The sequence below is a fragment of the Phodopus roborovskii genome, unplaced genomic scaffold, assembly GCF_943737965.1.
Source record: "Phodopus roborovskii unplaced genomic scaffold, PHOROB, whole genome shotgun sequence".
NCBI lineage: Eukaryota > Metazoa > Chordata > Mammalia > Rodentia > Cricetidae > Phodopus > Phodopus roborovskii.
Window position 1 is genome coordinate 11,373,393 of NW_026126517.1, and position 21,111 is coordinate 11,394,503.

At 36.9% G+C, this 21,111-nt stretch overlaps 1 protein-coding gene across 3 annotated transcripts in view; it reads left to right on the forward strand.

Annotated features, from left to right (window-relative positions):
* Arhgap32 (Rho GTPase activating protein 32) overlaps nt 1-21,111 on the forward strand; it is a 230,322-nt gene that overhangs the window by 137,686 nt on the left and 71,525 nt on the right. For all 3 annotated transcript variants that reach the window (XM_051197026.1, XM_051197027.1, XM_051197028.1), the window contains 4 exons: nt 10,541-10,678; nt 14,878-14,970; nt 16,199-16,321; nt 19,346-19,423. In XM_051197026.1, the coding sequence (XP_051052983.1) occupies nt 10,541-10,678; nt 14,878-14,970; nt 16,199-16,321; nt 19,346-19,423 (432 nt within the window). The remainder of the gene's footprint in view (nt 1-10,540; nt 10,679-14,877; nt 14,971-16,198; nt 16,322-19,345; nt 19,424-21,111) is intronic.

Sequence of the window (21,111 nt, forward strand, 5' to 3'; positions counted from 1 at the left end):
TAACGAAGTTCTAAGTTCCATGTAACATTTCATAAAATGCTTTTGTTTAGAGAGGTATTTTCTTATTTCAAGGCTTTGATGACAGACAAGACATGAATATTTGCATTTGATGCTTTTTCTCTTTTAGGGTATAGCAGCAAACAGCTCTTAGTGCTCCACAAACTTCATTTGAGACTGGGTCCAAGATGACATTTGCCCCAGTCCTGATCATGATTGTGTACTTTGAAAATTTACTACATGCAAACACACATTCTCTCTCTCTCTCTCTCTCTCTCTCTCTCTCTCTCTCTCTCTCTCTCTCTCTGTCTTTCTCTTTCCCTCCCCCCCTCTCTCTCTTTTTCTCTCTCTCTCTCTCCCCCCCCCCTCTCTCTCTGTCTCTCCCATATGCACTAGTTTAATCTTGGTGATTTGTGTAAGCTGAAACCAGGACTTGTACTGTCAAACTGCTTAAAATGTTTTGGATCAGTTGTTAATAGTATTTATTATAATTTACTACATGATAATGATGCCATTCCTCTCTTCTCTGCCTCACTGTATACAATTACTGAAGCATCCTATGGCTTAGTTCAGTAGTCTCACCACAATTTGTCAGCCATAAGTGATATTAAATGAGAATTTAAAAAATAATTGAAAGCCTCACTGATGAACCCTTTAATTTCGCAAACAAAGAAAGTGAGGTTCACAGTAGAAAAGTAGCTGTTCTAAGCTATGTGAAGTCCTAGCAGCTAGAGCTTCAAAAGAGCTCAGCTGTCTGACTGCCATCTTTATCTCTACTTCCTTACAATGTTCATTCCAGAATAGAATGGAAAAACTGATTAGTCTCTAGCAAGATAAGATCACTATTTCACACCACAATGGGTAGTAATTGTCTACTTGACCCAATCTAGAATCACCTGGGGAGAGGGTGTCACTGAGGGAATGTCTGCTTCAAGTGGGCTATGGGCATATCTGTTGGGAACTATCTTGATTAGGTTAATTGATGTAGGAAAGATGCAGGCCACTGTGGGCAGCACTGTTCCCTTCCTTTAGGTCCTGGACTGTGTAAAGGTGGAAAAGATAAGTTAAATAATAGGTATCATGCATTCGTTCTCTCACAATCCTTTCTGTGTGGATGTGACATGGCTAGCTGTTGTAAAGTTCCTGCTACCTTGATGTACCTGCTATTGATGGACTAAAACCTGGGACTGTAAGATAAAATAAAGTGTTTTGCCACGGAGAAGAATGAAACAGAGATTCATACTTATGTAATCTGTTTCAAGAGCTGTTTGTGTTTACATAACTCTGCTAATGTGTACATTTAAAAGTGCTTCTTAAACTAATTATATATGTGTATGAGTGTTTTGGCTGCATGCATATATGTAAATTACAGGCATGTCTGGTGCCTTTGGTGGTCAAAAGAGGACATTGGATCCCCTGGAACTGGTTGCTGGAATCGGAACCTAGGTCCTTTACAAGAGCAGCCAGTGCTAATCATGGAGCCATCTCTCCTGCCCCAAGTTCTTTCTATTTATCTAAAATTCTTGATCTGTCATCTTACATTCTCTCTTGTTAGCTAAGAAGGTAATAAATTAAATAGACTAGTCTTTTTAATTTCTGTAGGTTGTGGCATTAATTTCTTTGGATATTATCTTTGAACCTTTTAAATGTATCTTTGTCTGATCTTTGCAGTTTTTATTTCTTTTAAAATACGAGTCTAGCAGTGTAAACTGTGCCTTCTATATAGAATGAACCAAAATTCATTTGGCATTTCTTGACTAACAACATTTCCATAGCCATATGACATATATTATGTTGTTTCATTCTTACAACAGGTCTGTGAGATAGCTGCTCTCTCTGGTTTCTGTCTTGTAAGTAATACAACCAAACCAAGACTTGGGGATGTTAGTACCTTCCACATTGTAATCAAAGAGGTATAAAGTGTAGTGTGGTTGGCTGGCTTACTTTGGCAACTTTATCATTTTCTGGTGTGATTTGTATTGTAAACATACCCCAAATGTTAATAAATTTCATAAATGACTGGCAGTCTAGTTTGTAGTCTGGGCATTAGAGGGCAGGTGTTGTGTAACAGTTTTTTTTTTTTTTTTTTCTGAGATTGAAACATTTCCTCCTGCAGTGAAGCTCCTTAAACAGGAAGATAAACAACTCAAAATAGCTTCAGGAAGTCCCTGAAACTGACCAGACTCACTAGACCTCTCCCTGGCAGAGTAAACAATAGAAGCCAGAGCCCATGTCAGATGATGAAAAGCTAAGCTGGGGTACAACACAAAAACCTCTCAAAAGGGCATGGAAGAGGGCTAGCCCTTCTGTTGCATCTATAAAGGATACCCTCCAGCCTGCTGTTAATCTGTCTGTAGGCTGTTCAGTGTGCTCCAGGTTCTCAGCTTTGTAAGCTGTCATCCAAGCTGTCATTCAGCTAGGATGGGCCTTGGTAAGGCAGAGTTAAAATGACTCTCTTGAGACATTTCTTCTCCTGTAAGTTACCCCTCCCCCATATTTCATTAGGTATCTCCAGTAAAACTCATTGGATCGCTAAACTGGACTTTGGTGGTATCTGTGCTGTGGTTTGTCATGGGATCTTTATCTGGGGTAGGTAGATAAGTGTGTTGTGTCTCCCAAGGAAAAGTTTTGTCACATAACAGCGGGTCTATTTTCTCTTACCCTTTCCATCTACATGCAAGCACAGGTGCAGGTTAAATCCTAGAGCCCTCAAGGAAGATAGTTCAGGCCAGCTAGGTGCAAGAGTGTAGCTTTCATGATACAAAAATATTAACGTGGTCTATCATCTATCATGGGCCAAAAGCAAGTACACAGACACAGACACCAGTCAAACAAATGTAGTATCTGTGAAGGTGTATGTCTGCTGAGAATTAATTAACCATGGGAAAAGTACTTCCAGATGCCTTGAAGACCTGGTCATTCTGAGTTTTCTTTCCTCTTGTTAATATCATCTAAATTTCTCTTAACTAATGTGTGCCTCAGATCCTCCCATTCTGCTTTCTTCATTGTATACTATCCTTTGTGAACAAACATATCAGCTACCCTGGAAGAACAAACACTGTCTTCTTTGTGTGTGTTTATTGCTGTGGATGGGGCATCTTCTGAAAATGATACATTTTTCCCCTTTGTATATTTCTTGCATTTTTAAGAAAAAAAGTACTTTATTTTAAAATTAATGAAAATAAATAAGAACCCTGGGAAGTTAGGGATATTATACAGAAAATATGAAGAAAATTTTACTGTCTTCCATGTTGAAAATCAAATAAGTTTTGAAAGGTCAAAATTCAGTGAACACAGACGTCAATTATAGATAGTTCCACTACATAAAATGATGCTAAAGCATTTAAAATTTTCCATTTTTTACAACTGAATTTAGGTTTCAGTTCTCTGAGAGGGGCAAACAGGTATCTTTCCCAACAAAGAGCCATTTATCAACAAATTACATTCAGAGACAACGGAGAGAACAGAAACAAGGCCAGAGTAGCTCTATAATGTCTCAAGGACAGTTCCTGCAAGCCCCTTGAAACTTAACCCAAGTACATCCAAAGACAAAAACTCAGCCAGTTAGTATACTAATGTAACTGCTGTTTGCTTAACCAATTTTGTTGAGATGACCTAACCATCCCTAAAATTTCCCTAGCTATGCTTAAAAGGAGCCTGCATGCTCCTCTGGGGATGGTCATGATTTTGTACAGATGAATGAACCGCATATGCTGGTATAATAATAAATGCTCTTTGCTCTTGCATACTATTTGAGTCTGGGGTCTTCCTTCAGCATTTCCTCTGTATAATGTGTAAGGAGTAAGGTTTTTCCTCCCACCACTGGTCTTGTCCCGCCACCGCGCCAGCCCCAGATAACACACCAAGACTCTGTATTTGATATAATGCTGTTGGCCAGGTACTAGTTTCTTATTGGCTAGCTCTGTCTTAAGTATTAACCCATTTCTGTTAATCTACGTATTTCCATGTGCTTTCATCTTACCGGGGAGTGGGGCAGGCATCTGGTCTCCCCAGTCTCTCCATGCTGCCTCCTCCTTACTACTCCTCTTTCCTCCTTGTCTCCTAGTCATGCCTGTCTTGCTTTCCTATTGGCCAACAGTGCTTTATTCATTAACCAATATGAGAAACATATTTACAGAATGACATCTCCCATCAGTAATGTCAGTAGCATTTAGTGTTAAAAGCTTTGTTTGTTTTTCTGTTACATTCTTTAGCAAATAAGTATCAGTTTCTTAAAGAAATAAATTTATTTAACATCCTGGCTGCAGCCCCCCCCCCCTTAGTTCCCATCTTCTGTTTCTGTTCAGGAAAGGGCTGCTCTCCCACGAGTATCAACAAAATATGCCATATCAAGTTGTAATAATACTGTGCACCTCCTCATATATTAATGCTGGGCAAGGCGACTCAGTATGAGGAAGAGGTGTTCCCAATGTTAGGAGTTCTACGAGAGAACCAAGTTACGCAACTATAACATATGTGCTGAGTGCCTAGGTCAGTCCCTTGCAAACTCTCTGGTTGAGCTCAGTTTAGTTGATTGTGTGAGGGTTGTGAGGGTTTTTTTTTTTTTTTTTTTTTTTTTTTTTTTTTGTTTTGTTTTGTTTTTGGTGTCCTTAACCCCTCGAGGTGCACCTACAATCCTTTCTCCACCTCATTTACAGGACTTCTTGAACTCTGCCTATTGCTTGACTGTGGGTCTGTGTTTGTTTCCATCAGTTGCTCTCTGATGGCAATTGAAGGAGGCACCAATCTGGTCACAGGAGTTGACCAGTTCAGGCTACATAACTCTTAATTCTAGGAGTCATCCTTGTAGATTTCTGGGGGATCCCTTATGTCAGGTCTTTTTCCTGACTCCAAAATGCACCCCAGTACTATCTTCTTCCATTCACTCAACCTGATGTTTCCATCCCCACCTGCCCATAGTCCACTCAAGAACTATCTTCTATTTCCCCTTCCCAGGGAGATCTAGGCATCGACCCATGAATTCTTGTTACCTAATCCCTCCGGGCCTCTGGATTGTAGCATAGTTATTCTTTCTTTTACAGCTAATATCTATTTGTGACTACATACCATGCTTGTCTTTCTTGGTCTGGGTTACCTCATTCAGGATGATTTTTTTTCTAGTTCCATCCATTTGCCTTCAAATTTTCTGGTGTCCTTGTTTTTAACAGCTGAGTAATACTCCATTGTGTAATGTAACACATTTTCTTTATCCATTCCTCAGTTGAGGGACTTATAGGTTGTTTCCAGGTTCTGGTAATTACAAATAAAGCTGCTATGAACATAGTTGAGCAAGCATCCTTGTAGTATTATTGAGCACCCTTTGAGTGCCTATGAGTGGTATAGCTGGGTCTTGTGGTAGATTGATTGCAACTTTTCCGACAAACCATCTCACTGACTTCCAAAGTGGCTGTATCTGTCAACCTGTAGAAAACTCATGTCTAAGTGGATCAAAGACCTCAACATAAATACAGTTACATTGAACCTGCTAGAAGAGAAAGTGGGGAAATAATCTCAAATGTGTTGGCACAGGAGAAAACTTCTTGAACAGAACAACAGTAGCACAGGCAGTAAATGTCACCTCACTGACTTCCAAAGTGGCTGTATCTGTCAACCTGTAGGAAACTCATGTCTAAGTGGATCAAAGACCTCAACATAAATACAGTTACACTGAACCTGCTAGAAGAGAAAGTGGGGAAATAATCTCAAATGTGTTGGCACAGGAGAAAACTTCTTGAACAGAACACCAGTAGCACGGGCAGTAAATGTCACCTCATGAAATTGATAAACTCCTGTAAGGCAAAGGACACTATCAGTGACACAACAGCAGCCTACAGAATTGGAGATTGTCACCACTCTCCTACCCAACAGAGGCCTGATTTCCAAAATATATAAAGAATTCAAGAAACTAGATAGCAACAAACCAAATAATCCAACTAAAAATGGAGTACAGATCTAAGCAGAATTCTCAACAGAAGAATTTCAAATGGCTTAGAAACACCTAAGGAGATATCAATATCCTTAGGCATCAGGGAAATACAAATCAAAATGATCCTGAGAATCCTTCTTATATCTGTCAGAATAGCTAAGATCAAAAATGCAAGTGACAGCTCATGCTGGAGAGGATTCAGAGGAAGGGGAACACTCCTCCATTGTTGGTGGGAGTGCAAATTTGTACAGCCACTTTTGAAGTCAGTGTGGTGGTCTCTATCAGTTTTAAAGTGACAGATTTAATCATGTTTATTTTAACATGTCAGTTGAAAATCTTGTTTTGATCTTTTCTAAAGTATAGCTTCCTTGGTAGAAGGATAATTGGTATTCAATAAAACAAGTATATTTTAATCGTGTTGCTTTAGAGTAGATGATACCAATGACCATTTTTAAAATTTATTTTTATTTATGTGTATGTGTGTGTGCTGACATGAATTTATATGTGTTAATAGACACAGAGGCCAGAGGGTATGGAATCTGCTGAAACCAGAGTTACAGGTGGTTCACAGCTGTGATGTGAGTGCTGGGAACAAATTCCAGTCTATGTGAAAAAGTACTAAGCTCTCTTAACTTCTGAGCTATCTCTCCAGCCCCAGATATTAATAATCCTTATTGAAAGATGCTAGCTACATTTTCACTATAGCTAAAATTCATTCAGATTTATTAGTTTATCTTTTCTGAAGATAAAATGCAAACATTACAGTAATCTCGGGGTTCTTTTTTGTCATGGTAGTGGAGCAGACAGCTGATTCCAAGGGAATGCCTCCCTGTCTCAAAATATCTCCTGTACTCTGGTGTTCCCATGCTTGGCATTCCACCACAGAAATGCATTCCTTGTATTAAATATCTCCTCTCAACTCAGTCCATTTGGCAAACCAACGTGGATTGAGTATTAACATTTGGAGAACATCTGTGTGTGAGCAAAGCACGTAGGCAGATTATAGGTCTTCTGATTTAAACTTCGTAAAGCTTATGAGATGGAGGCATTATTATTCCATTTCACAGATGAATACACTGTTGATCATAGGTGCTGAGCAATTGTGTCAGGCTCTGTACTGAGCATAGTCCAGCCCAAGATTTATGTTGTATTTCCTTCTTTTTGCTGAATTTCATAATTCATAGCAATTGTCATTTTTTTCAGATTAACTTTTCTCAAACAAAAGAATTCCAAAAACATGGACAATGATTGACTGTTCTTAGAAAGGATAGCAAATACTCCTTTTTTTCTCAGACTTACTAAGAATTTACTGATTTTTAACATCATTAAATGGTAGTGAGTACTTGTTAGTGATAATTTAAGATAAAAATTAGTAGAAAATTAAAATTGTTAGTATAATGAAGGTTTTTGCATTATTCCTTTGCAATATTATTAAGCTAAAGTGTTCCAATTATTATTTTATTTATAGTTCTCAAAAAGTTTTATTTATACTTCTCAGATTACAAATACAAAAACCAAAGCCTTAGTTTAAAGTTTTTATTTCATGTCTACTCATCATATAAGATCTTCAGCTTGAGAATTTTGCCCAGTAACTTTCAACACACTTAGGTGATTTTCACATAATATATTACATACTGTTCTGATTTCATAAGCATTTCCCCACATACTTATTTCTTATCTGCTTAATTTTATCTGCTTAATTTTTTTTTTTTTGAAATTAGGCTGTTCCTTTCCTGCTTTTATGAATTCTCTGTGTATTTCAGGTAGCAAGCTTTGTCTAGTTCTGCAAGTAAGCTAATGTGGGCCTTGCAGATGGGTTTAGGAAGTGCCCTTCCTCCTTTTGTTCCCTGAACAGGTTCTAGATGTGTGGTATAATTTCTGTCCTAAGTATTTGGTAAAATTTATTGGTACACTTGTTAGTGCTTGTTGCTGTTTTTAAAATATATTAAAGATTGATTCAGTAGCTTAAATATCTATACACTTACTCAAATTGTGCATTTCTTTGTATGGGTTTGACAGGCTCCAAGTTGCTCATGTTTTCCTTTTGCTGTCTGTCACCTCTAGCTACATCTCTACTTTATTTCTTGTGTTAGTAGTTTGTTTCCTTTCTCCCCATCCACCTCTCTTTTTCCATTAAACTGACTAGAAGCTCATTAACTTATTGATGTTTTCAAAGAATTGGTTTTGTTTTACTAATTTCTGGGTTTTTAGTTTATAGACATGTATTCTTAATGGCCTGAAAGCAAACATTATATGGTCTCTATCCTTTTAAATATTATAATGTGTTTAATGGTCTGAGAGCAAAGGTCTCTATCCCTTTAAACTTACTTTAGTGTGTTTTATATACCAGAATGTAGCATTATGTTTTTGGTGAATCTGAAAAGCACGTGTGGTCTATCTATTAGTATTCTGTATGTCAGTTATATTCTGGTGACTGAGTCAGATACTTCCTAGATCTGTTCACCTGGTATACAAGTAAGGTTAAACTCTCTAACTGCAATGGCAGATTGATCTTTTTCCACCTTGCATTTTCCTTTTAATATTATTTATTTTATGTGTGTGAGTTTTGCCTGTTGTGTGCATATCTAAGAGAGCATCTATCCGGAACTAGAAAATCAGACATTTGGGAGCTGTCTTAACTGTCAAATCATCTGTCTCTTCACCCTTCTACAACACACTTGGCATTTCTGTCAGCATTTAAAAAATTGTATGTGTGTGTTTATATGTGTGTCTAGGTAAGTGTACAGTGCCTGTTACACATTCCACTTTTTATTGAATTCACAATGGAATAGTATTCAACCTTAAAAGAGACAAAGTTATTTTTGTAGGGATTTTCATTTCCATGGGTGCTTGGTAATAGTTCACCAAAACGAACTTAAAATTGGCTGAGCAATTACATAGCTCAAAGTGTATTTTGGAATTCTTTTTAAAGATATAGTCTAAATATCTGCATAGGCATAACATCCCAAGGTGACCAAACTTACCATATTCCATATTTTAGCTTATGTATTATTCTACCTTTAGTACTTAACATTTTAAAAAATACTTGTATATTTTGTGAATGGATACTTTGCCTGCGTGTATGTCTGGTTGTCATGTGCATGCCTGGTGCCTGTGGAGGTCAGAAGAAGGCACTGTAGCCCCTGGAACTGGAATTACAGGTGGGAGCAGCGAGTGCACTTAACCTGAGTCATCTCTCCACCCCCCCCCCCAGTACTTAGTATTTATCCCTCCTGTCTATCTACAACTTTACCTTGTTTGCCAGTACCCACTGATTTCTTTCTGCACAACCATCTTCAGCCTCTGATAACTACTGTTCAGCTGTGTATAGCATCCTTGTTACAAATGCCTTTTCTTTTAAGATTGAATACTATTCCATTGTGTGTTATAATATGTAATGGAATATGTAATTAGATATATAATGGAATAATACTCCATTATCCATATGTGACATTTAGGCTGTTTTCTTAATTTAGTTTTTAAACAGGAATATAGGTTTTCTTTGATATATTAATGTAAGTTACTTAATATATGTGCCCAGTATTGGGGTAGGATTTTTCTTAGTTGAGGTGCTTCCATATTGTTTTTCATAGCAGCCAGATTAATTTATTTTCCCCACCAATACCAATAGCACACAAAGGTTCCCTTTCCTCATGCCTTCTCCAGGATTTTTCACCTTTAGCCTTCTTGCTATGATAAATGTTTTAACCCAAGTGGGGTGATGCCTCTTCATAAGTTTATTTTGCTTTCCACCCAATTAGAATACTAACAAATTTTTCATGTATCCATTGGTTCTTTGTATAACTTTTTTTGATAAATGTTTATTTGGAGCTACTATTCATTTTTAATCAGATTATTATTACTCTGCAATCAAGTTAAATTCTTTGTATCTTCTGAATTTAATGCCTTGTCAGACGTGCAGTTTAGTAGTTTTGATTTTGAGTTTATTTCTTAGGCTTAGTGTTGGTTGATAATGAGGCAGGATTTCTAGTTTTTAGTCCTTTTTTCTTTAGTTTTTTTATAGTCAACATAATGGCAATATATATTCTGATTGGATGCTTGAGACTACTAGGCATTAATGAGAGCTACTAGGTTAGGCTGAGAAGGGAGGGGGGAAGAAGGGGCTGCAGGAGAGATGTGGTCAGTTTACCCTTCCACGTTGGGGACGGGGTACTGACCTTCCACATGTACACGTGGACATTGACCCTCCCAAATGCTGCTTCCTGTTTCTCTCTCTCTCTTTTTTTTTTTTTTTTTTTTTTATTTTTCATTGATTTTAGAAACGACCTTGTTGTGTAAAGTTATTCAGTGGTTCTTTCTGTAGATTGAGAATCACATGCTATCCTATCCCCGGCTGTTATTTTTCAGTGAGTAGCAGTAGAATTTGGAGAGTAGTAGGGAGAGGCTCCATCTTTTCTGTATAAATATTGACCTTTTATTATAATATGATGCATTGTAGTGTTTGGAGTGGAACTTTTTATTATCATCAGGTTAATAGAAACTTCTTACTAAGAAACACAAACTTTCATGAATAAGATACCATTAGAAAATAAAGGCCTGATCTTAAGGATTTTGAAGAAAAAATGAATTCATTGAAATTTTGTTCTTTACCCATAGGGCAAAAGTTGGATTGTCAAAAGAAGTTATGAAGATTTTCGGGTACTTGATAAACATCTCCATCTCTGTATTTATGACCGCCGATTCTCCCAGCTCACAGAGCTTCCTCGGTCTGACATCCTGAAGGACAGTCCTGAGGTAACCACTTAGAATCCTGCAGGAATAATAACACACAGGAATTAGCTGATGTTTTTGTCAGTGTGGAATACAAGAGCACCTAGGGTCATTCCTGAGATTGCTTATTTCAGAAGAGAGACTCAGTGGGATACTCAGAAACAAGCAAGTGTCAGTGAATATTTTATGAGGGTAAGAGAGCCTCATAATGATGATAATGTTAGTAGCTAATATGTATTAGATCATTCTTCCAGGAATGTGAACATATAAAAGCCAAGGACAGGAAGAGTTTCCATTTCTAGTGAAATCCATACTGAAGCAGTGTTGTTGGGTGTTTTGAGGACAGGCTGTGTCTGTGCACTAACTTTCACTTCTGCAAAATTTCTAAAGACATAAAACAATTTTAACTATTTGTGTAAAGAAGTATTTCTTATCATGACAGTAATAAAAAGTACAATTGGAATAACAGTTGTGAGTAATATTTGAAAGTAAATGAGTTGCTTTTTATGGGGAAAAAAAAAAACTAAAGAAAGCAATGTTTTCAGTTCTAGAGGGCTCAATTAAATGCTGCCAAATAACTGAGTGAAAAGCCTCACACGTGTCTTATTTACTGTTCTGTTGCTATGACAGAATACCCTAAGGAAAGTAACCTACAGAAGAAAGGATTTACTTGGGCTTCCCCTTTCAGAAAGACATGGTTCATCAAGTCAAGGGAGATGTGGCAGCTGGCACGGAAGTCATGGTGGCAGGAGTAGGAGGCTGGCGGGTCACATTCTACGCAGAGAGTCAACAGGAAGTATATGTAGGTTATAAAGCCTCAAGGCTTGCCCCAGTGATCCAGTTCAACCAGCAGGCTCAACCTACTGAATGTTCTACAACCTTCCATCTGGAAAGCACTACCATCTGGGAAGCCAGTTTTGAAACACTTTAGAATATAGGAGCCAGTTTACATTCAAGCAGCAAGTCTGTCATTGACCCCATTTCATAGACATCTCAATGCAAAATGCATTTGGTCCATCTTCGAAAGCCCCCATAGTCTTTGACAGTACCAACACTATTAAAATGCTCAGATTTTTTTTTCTGAGACTCAAGACACTCCCTTAAGTGTGACACCCTGCAAAATCAAAAATCAAACTGACATAATTCTAACATACAATGACACAGAGTAAACATTCCCATTCCAATGGGGATGGATGGGGCAGAGCAAAGAAAGACTTGACCAAAGTGAAACTAAAATTCATCAGGGAAAATACCAAATTCTGTAGCTCAATATCTAGCATCTGGGACTGGTAATAGGATCACCTTAGTCACAGTGGAGTTAAGCAGTCAAACTCTGCTGCTTACAGCAGGCATATCCTTTCTCTAGGATTGACTTTACTTCATGAATGCAGCTTTCTTCAGTGAACATCCCATGTTCCTGGCTTCTCACTTTAATAGCTTCATACAGTGGCCTTTTGGTGCCTTCTTGCAGGGAACATGACTTTGCCACTTGTTTGGATTCATGGATCTCAGGAACTGTGAAGGCAGACTAAATTCCTCAATCGTGCATCTTCCATTCCTGCAAAACTAGCATCACATAGAAGACACTTGACAAGTTCTGCTGCCTCCTTAGGTGGAACTTGGCCCTCTTGATTATAGTTTTTATCTAGATTTTTAAAAATTTTAGAGTTTCATTTATGGATACACTGAAATAAATACATCCCTTTATTCCATCTTTTACTTTCCCCATACTCTCCAAAACATGCCCCTCCATGCCTTATTTCAATAACCCCAATCATTCTAGTTAGTGCTGCCCATGTGTACATGGGTGTGTGCCCATCCATTTGAAACTTACCAGCGGCCACATTCTCCAAGCATAATGATTCTCCTTCCCCTAAATCTATCAACTGCCAATTGCTCCCAAGTAAGGAGTGGGACCTGGACATTGTCTACCTGGTTTATGCTGGAATTTGGGGTAGTTTGATCTTCTGTAGTCTTGGGCAAGTAACTACAGCTAGTATGAGTGCAATAACCATTTCATATCTGGAAGACGGTATTTCATAGTACTTCTTATCCTGTAGCACTTAAACTCTTGTTTCTTCTTCCAAGCTGTCTTTTGATCCTTCCAAGGACAGGGGGTAAGCGTACTTTAGAAAGATGTCTCCCTTGGTGTTGAACAATCTGTTGCTTCTTCCTAACACATTGACCACTATCTACATTGACTGCTGCCCACAGCAGGGGGCAGCTTCTTTAACCAGTGTTAAGAGCACTGCCCCCATCTATAAGTATTCACATAAATATTTAGAAAGCAATTTGAGAGACATCATGACTATTTGGCAAAATAGCAATAGGACAAAATAACTTAGAATTTGTACTTTCTAAAGCATATGTGAGCTTATGACTCAGAATTGTTGTAACAGGCATGAAATGCCCTCCTGTGGAAAAGACATCAATTCTAGGCAGAAAGTGCTTAGCTTTCTTGTAATAGTTGAATCACTGTTGAACTAGTGGGCACTTCTTACCTGACTTGTAGGTACTGTAACATGCAAAGCTCAGCTCAGAATAAGAGCAGTAGTATCTTTTCTTTGTTACTTTCACAGCCTAATCCAAGCCTACACAGTACTTTCCAGCACTATGGAAGTTAGCCAACAAGAGTGGGGTTTCCTGGTTGGTTTGAGATTGGTTTATTAGTGTTGGACCACAGTTTAACAGCTTCTGTGTGCTGACTGTGGAGAAGCACTGCCTAGGCAGTTGCTTTTCACAAATAGGAAACTCTATTGGCATTTACAGTTTAGTTTCTTTGGTTTCAAATACATTGTGTTTTCACAAGTTAATAGCTTTGGTGAGTGGGATCCTGCCCTCAGGATACTTTCCTATACTGTACAGAGCAGGAGGCTTCTGTTTAATGGAGCTAATTCCTTTATCAGTTGTAGGTCTTTGCCATTTATACTCTCTGTGTACAGCTTTAAGCTTGCTCATACAGCCTTTCTCGGGTAACCACATTATTTAATTTCTATGTGCTCTACTTGTTACTCTGTGACATTATAGATCTGGATGAGATCAGCAACCAGTAATCACAGCATAGCCTCATATGTGTGGGATCAGTCTCCAGTTCTTGAGTCACAGGCAGAATACATCTGTACTCTGCCAGGATATAATCCAAATGGCTTCTAGTCTTGTTCTCATAGACTCTGAAACTTCCTGGCCTGGGCCTTCACAGTTTACATTTTTGTGCATTCCGACATTCCAAACTTCTACCAGAATGGCTGGTTCTGTTCTGCTTACAGCCTTTTAGATCTTTCCTACCCCAAATTTCCAAACTTTTCTACCACATTCCTCATAGAAACCAGTTCCAAATACTAAAAACAGGACAGTCAGATTTAGTGTAGCAAGAACTCCCACTTTTGCTGTAAATTTGTCTCCATTCTTTTTCTGATACTGTGACAAAATATCCTGACCAAAACAACAGTATACACACACTAAGAACAAAAGAAACAAACAAACAAATTAAAAACCTTGTGGAGAAAGGAAAGTATCTTGAATTACATTTCTAGAGAGGTTCAGTTCATTGTGGTGGGAAATATAAGGCTTCAGGAGGGAAGACAGAGTGGCAGGGGCTGGAGCTTAACTGTTCACATTGCCTTTGTACGAGGAAGTGGAAGGTGAACAGGCTATACAGACATGGGATCATGGCTGCTCCTGTACAGCTATATGCCCAGGAGAGTAAAGCCATAGAAAGTCAAAAGAAACATGGGAAAGTTAGGCAGAAAAGCCACAGATGTGTACCTCTTAATAAGTATTTTTTGTGTTTTCAATACAAAATTAGTAAAAGAAAATCATAAGATTAGAACCTGTAGTGTATGACCCTTGGTGATAAGGAATTAAAAGCTAAAAATTCCACAATAAATAGTGGCTGAATTATGTAAAAAGTGTCATCATTTCAGGACAATCTTCAACAACTACAGTAAAGGATTTTTTATAGTTATTATTTTTTTAGGTGTTTGAGGTGGGGTCTCACTGTGCAACCCTGACTGGCCTCACAGAAATCCACCTATTCCTGCTTCCTAGGTGTTGGGGTTAAAGGTGTGTGCTACCATGCCCACCCAATGTAATCATTAAATGCCTAAAGATCTATAGGGATTTTTTTCCTCCTAAAAATAACCATTTTGCAAAAAGCATGGAGTTGTTCTTCCCTCTGGGTTATATGAGTTTGTTTGTTTTTTTTTTTTTTTTTTTTTTCCCAGTCGGTTGCTCAGATGCTTACAGCTTACCTGTCACGCCTTTCGACTATCGCTGGCAACAAGATCAACTGTGGTCCTGCCCTTACCTGGATGGAGGTATCTGTGTAATTGTCTCTAATGAGAATTTATTCTAAAACCATTTTTACTTAAGGAATTTATTAGTAATGAGATAGTTGGTGAGTTTCACAAGTAAAGAAATAAAGTATGTTCTCATCTTCCAGGAGAACTCATACCTGATATTTTTAATTTTAATGTGTATGCATGTCTGCATGTGTACTGTTTATGTGCCTGGTATCCCAAATGGCCAGAAGAGAGCTTCAGATGCCCTGAGTCTGAAGTTACAAATACTATGAACCATATGAATGCTGGGATTTAATCTTGACAAGAGCAACAGTACTTTTAAATGCTGAACAATTTCTCCAGCATGATATCTGATATTAAATTTTTCTCTCTTTAATTAAAAATAATTTGGATTATATATTATAAATTATGAAAGTTTGATAATGATTTTAGATAATATTTATTAACTTCTATAAATCTGCTTATAAAAGACATCTTGTTATACAGTATTATGTTAATGTATACGTTTAGTGAGCTATTTTTTACTTGTTTCAATAATTGAAAATATTTTTGTTATTTATGAACAAATAGCCTTTTAGAGGTCCCAGTGTAGGAGTGTCAAGATACTATTGATTTGTATACATGGAGTTATGTATATTCTCTCCTCCTAGTAAAAATTGAGATACTACAAGAAAAGAGGGATATGGAACCCTGAGCTAGGCCTGCTTTCACTTAAAACCATGACTGCCTTTGTTGATTGAGTGGTCTTGGAAAAATAATTTAATTTATCTTAAATTATATAACTTGCTCCAGTTTTCATCTTTACTTTTAAGTGAAGATAATAATAGTATGTTTTGGGATCATGAGAATTAAGTAAAATCATATACATTATATGCACAGCACATTTATTACCATGTATTAGCTACCTAATAAGTGATAGGGTTTTAAAGATTTTTTTTTTTTTATATGTGTGGGGTGGAGCATACACGTGGCACAGAGCCACGTGGCAATCAGAAAATAACTTGCAGAAGTTGCTTCTTTCCTCTCATCATGTAAGTCCAAAGGGCTCAAGCTTAACCTGCTCAGGCTTGTTGGCAAATGTGTTGACCTGCTGAGCTGTCTCATTGGCCCTCCTAAATGGCAGATTTTCTTTTAAAGACTTTTGGGGGCTTATTTCTTATTGTCTTTCTAAATTGAACCTTCATTTATGGGTAGACAAATCCCATGTCTTTAAAGATTTCATGGTACTTGGTTTTTATTGTAGATTGACAATAAGGGAAACCATCTTCTAGTTCATGAGGAGTCATCCATCAACACTCCTGCTGTTGGTGCTGCCCATGTTATCAAACGGTATACTGCTCGGGCCCCTGATGAACTGACCTTAGAGGTAAATGATTAGAAAGTGTTCATTGTTTTCTGGTATTTGCTGCATTTATAGCCTGTCTGTAGCTATTTTAAGAATTTACTTAAGTTAAAAAAAAATAAAGACATGTGATTTTTCTGTAGTCTTTTATATTTCAGTCTGGAAAGCTTTCTGATTTTGTTTAAATTACTATATTTATCCTTCAGCTTTTAGTGTAGATGTTACCCATTTCTACCAGAGGTCATCTTTGGCCTTACTCCATGGGAATTGTATACTTCAAAGCAGGGTTATTTGCCATGTGGAGCAGCTGTCGTCACTCTGGCATGCATGGTTGTCTTGTTTGTCTCAGCAAGCATAGTATCTAATATTTATTGGAATCTCAGCAAGCATAGTATCTAATATTTATTGGAAAGCGGAGTTATCAAAGGAGAGGCTAAGAGTAAAATGAATATTTCTTGCTGTCATATACAAAAGGAGGTGGTTTAAGTTATTTCTCTACAAATATGCATTGGCTGTTAAGAGACAGCACAAATATCAGTTTTTATTTACCACTGAGCCATGTAACATCCTTTTATTACAGCTCCATTCACAGTAACCAAGTTGTGTCATCAGCCTGATGGTCTATCAGCAGATGAATGGAGAAAGAAAATGTATCTGTGCACAATTAAGTTATATTCAGCTATGAAAGAGAACAATATTATGTCATTTCCAGGTTAATGGAGGGAACTAGAAACCATCATTTTCAATGAAATAAATCAGACTTAGACAAATATCACATTTTCTTTCATATATGGAATCTAGAATTAAATCTGTCTACCTATCATCTACTGAATGCGAAAGTGGAGGGACTCTATTTGAGAAGAAGGAAAACTGTGGCGGATAGTGTAAGAGAGAGTAACAGAAGGTAAATTGATCAGAAGCCATGGTATACTTGTATGAAAATATAATTAAGCCCAATATTATTGCATCAGAGATGTTCTAATAAAATTTGAAAAAAGGAGTAGACTATCTAAATCAAATTGCTTATCACAAGAATGGAAAGTTTGATCATGCTGAGGTTTGAAACATGTCTCTCTGGTTTTCATTTTTATTCTCTGAATTTATGATAGTCCTTGGTGTGTAATAAATAATCAGTAAATGTATGTTGATTGAGCAAATTAAAAGAAAGAACAGTTTAACAATTTTACAGTATAAACTAAAAACTTTTCAAACTGAACTACTAGGGTTTGTATCTAAAAATGCAAATATTGAAAGATGTCTTGATTTTTAATAAATGTGACTTTGAAGATTGATTACTCGTGACCTGAGAAATTAGCATAAACATAAAAAGACCGATTCCTGAACACAAACTGTAGTAGTAAGAGTCTTGCAGACTTAGCCCTGTAGCTGTCAACATTTTTCTTTTTTAATTTTGATTCTTATTTTGGAATTAATCTGTATGGAAAATTGTATTTTTTCATAAAATAAGTCTCTGTTAATAAATTAACTTTAATGTCAAGCATTGTTCCACATGCCTTAGGTCCCAGAATTCATGAGGCAGGTCTCTGTGAGTTTGAGGTCAGCTTGTCTGTGTAGTGAATTCCAGGACAGCCAGGGCTATTTATATTTAGTGAGACCTTTCAACAAATCAATCAATCAATTTGAATGTTTTCATTATAAAGTATTATATCATTGAACATTTTAAAATTAATCATAGTTGTACCATTTCAATACTTGAAATGTATTTTCTTTTTAAGTTTAATACTTTTTAAGGATTTGTAGTTTTTTTAATGAATCTCGGAGAATTTCCCATATGTATGCAGAGTGTTATGATTAAATACGTCCCCACTTCTTCCCCTCACCTCCTCCTCAGTTCTCCACTAACACTTCCCCCTTCATCGCGCCATGTTCTCTTCCTTCTCAGTACCCTATTAACTCCAATTAGTGCTGCCCATATGTACATTTTTGATTAAAGAATATAGCTTCTGTTAAATAAAACATTGCACAGTTTTGTATTTATGATTTGTTCATTTGTATAAACTTACACATTTCCTTTTACAATGAAGAAATTTGATTTTTTAGTAGAGTATTAGTATCATCTACTGATAGTGGAGTTAGAGGGCTTTATGTTCACTAAGAGCTCATCTCAAGCTTCTTTCAATGTGCTTAAATAAGATGTCAAGTACTCAGTGTTGTGCTTGTATGTACATGGTGATCAGTATTAATATATACCATTATTATTTGAAATATGTCTATTTAATGCTGTCTTTTAGACGTTACTTTGATCACTAATAGTAACAGCAGGAACAAAGTTCTAAATTTCCTTAACTATTGTCTCAATAAAATGAAAGTACAATAAGTCAGAGATGTTTTGATGTACATAACCCAAGCATCTTAGCTTTGCTGTCTTGAATTAGAGTATGTATGGTTTGACTCCATGATCACATGGCTGACCTGTTTCCACCAGCATCACAAAATAACAGCATACAAAGTTTATACCGAATGCTTGTTGTTTGCACCACAGTATAGCAAAACCATCATAAATGGGCAGCTCTATTCTAAGAGATTGAGTAATGCCTTACTTTAAAAATGTATTATGCTGGGGCTGTAGAGATGATATGGCTGTTAAGAACACTTGTTGCTATTGCAAGGACCCAGGTTTGGCTTCTAGAATCCATATGATGCTTCACAACCATTCATAATTCTAGTTCCAAAGGATCTGATGCCCTCTGATCTCTGCAGGTACCAGACACACACAGGGTCACATCTGCATACAAGCAAAACACTATAACACTATGCAGAAATATAAATAAATCTTTAAGAAACATTATGCCAAAATCTGTTTTTTTTTTTTTTTTTTTTTAAGTACTGTATGTCAGCTGGATCAGTTTTGTGTTGTTCTACTTTTGGTAGAAAACCCTTTAATAGAAGGTAATACTTTTCCCAAGATTTATTAAAGCATAAAAATGGCAATTTGCTCTTTTATACAGTTCATACCTTAATTATAGATCTGGCAATTGGTTTAAAATTCATCAAAAAATGTTTTACTTAAAATTTTGATTCTTGTAGGTGGGAGACATCGTTTCTGTTATTGACATGCCTCCCAAAGTATTAAGTACATGGTGGAGAGGCAAGCATGGATTTCAGGTAAGCATCACAAACACTGGATGTGAGAAAGCTCAAAGAACATTTTCTATATGTTCTACTAGTGTAGCTATTTATAAGATGTGCCAAGAGATGCTATTAGAAATACTGTTCAGAGGTGTAGGTGATCCCTGAACGTGGGTCTCAGTTAGAAGGCCTGGGCAGAATAAGGGACTTCTGACGGTGGAATCAGGATGTATCCCAGGTGCAGGAAAGGACTTTGAGAGCACATTCCTCATGAATGGATACTCCCTTAGCCTAGGGGCAGGAGGGAGGGCCTAGTCTCTACTCCAAATGACAGATTTTGATGAGCCCTCCTGGAGGGCATCACCCTCCCTGTGGAGTGGAGGGAGGGATGGAATGGGAGGGGGGAGGGTCTGGGGATGTAGGAGGGAGGGAGAGAGAGGGAACTGGGATCATATGTAAAACAAGAAAAAATAATTTAAAAAAAGGAGGTGTATGTGATGCTGTTGTTAGTCTATTCTTCTGTCTATTGTATTGTTCTGGCTTAGCCCCCTCTCCTTTCCTCCTCTTGAATTGACTAGAGCCATAGTGAGGACAGTCTCAGACCTGAGGACCATTTTCCAGACTGTGACTGCTTTGCTTCTAATTGGTTTTAAATAACAATTCACATATGTTTTCTGTTAGAATTTTCTCAGTTTGATCAATTTTATAAAATGAGTCATTACTGCATGTTGATAATAGAACAGTTGAACCTGAAGATGTCTTGTTTATCTTTTCCACATATGCTTCAACAATGTGGATTTGACAATGGTATCTTTCCAAAGTCCATAGCTCTAACCACTTGGCCACTTCATCACGGTGGTGTCTTTTAAATGATTTTACACTGATATTTTAAATCCCTTACATTGATATTTATATGATCTTATCTGTTAAAACTACATAGAGTAGCCTCTAATATGTATTAAAATTATATTCTTAATCTGCACCCATGGTTTTTTGGGGTTTTTTTGTGTGTGTATGTTTTGATAGCTGTGGCCTCTCTATAAAACTGTTACAAAAATATTATATAAAGTATATTATGGAGGTAGAAATTTATTAACTTTTGTGTAACTATTTTAAGCTTCACCTATTTAAGAATTCTGATTATTAAGTTGTTAGGAAATATGCATACTTAAAAATATTAATACAGTTAAAGCAGTGCAGCATGGTAGTTAATTGTAAGTTCTGGTGCCAGTGTGCTTGGCTTTTGTCCTGTCCTATCTTGGCCATATTTTTTTGGTGCTGTGTCTTCTCAAATGGAGATCACAGGACTCTATTTTACCTCATAGATTTGTCCTAGTGGTCAGTTGTGTGAAGACAGAAATGCTAAGTACTTGTATCAGGCATAATATATATGTTAACATTAGTACTAATACTAATGTTAAAACTTAAATGTTTTTATTTATTTTTTTTTTTTTAGTTTTGTAATTTTCTTTAGATCACAGACAGAAATTTAATTTCCTAAGGTCAGAATGTTATCATTGCCATGTTGCTGCACACCTTCTTTGTATAATTGGACACTTTTCTTTCTTCTAATACCTTCGGAGCTATGAGTAATCAGTGCTATAATGAAATGTAAAACTGGGTAGTAAACTAGGGTATTTTTATCATCATCATCATCATCATCGTTATTATTATTATTATCATTATTATTATGAGGTCAATTCTTGGCCCAGTGAGATGGATGT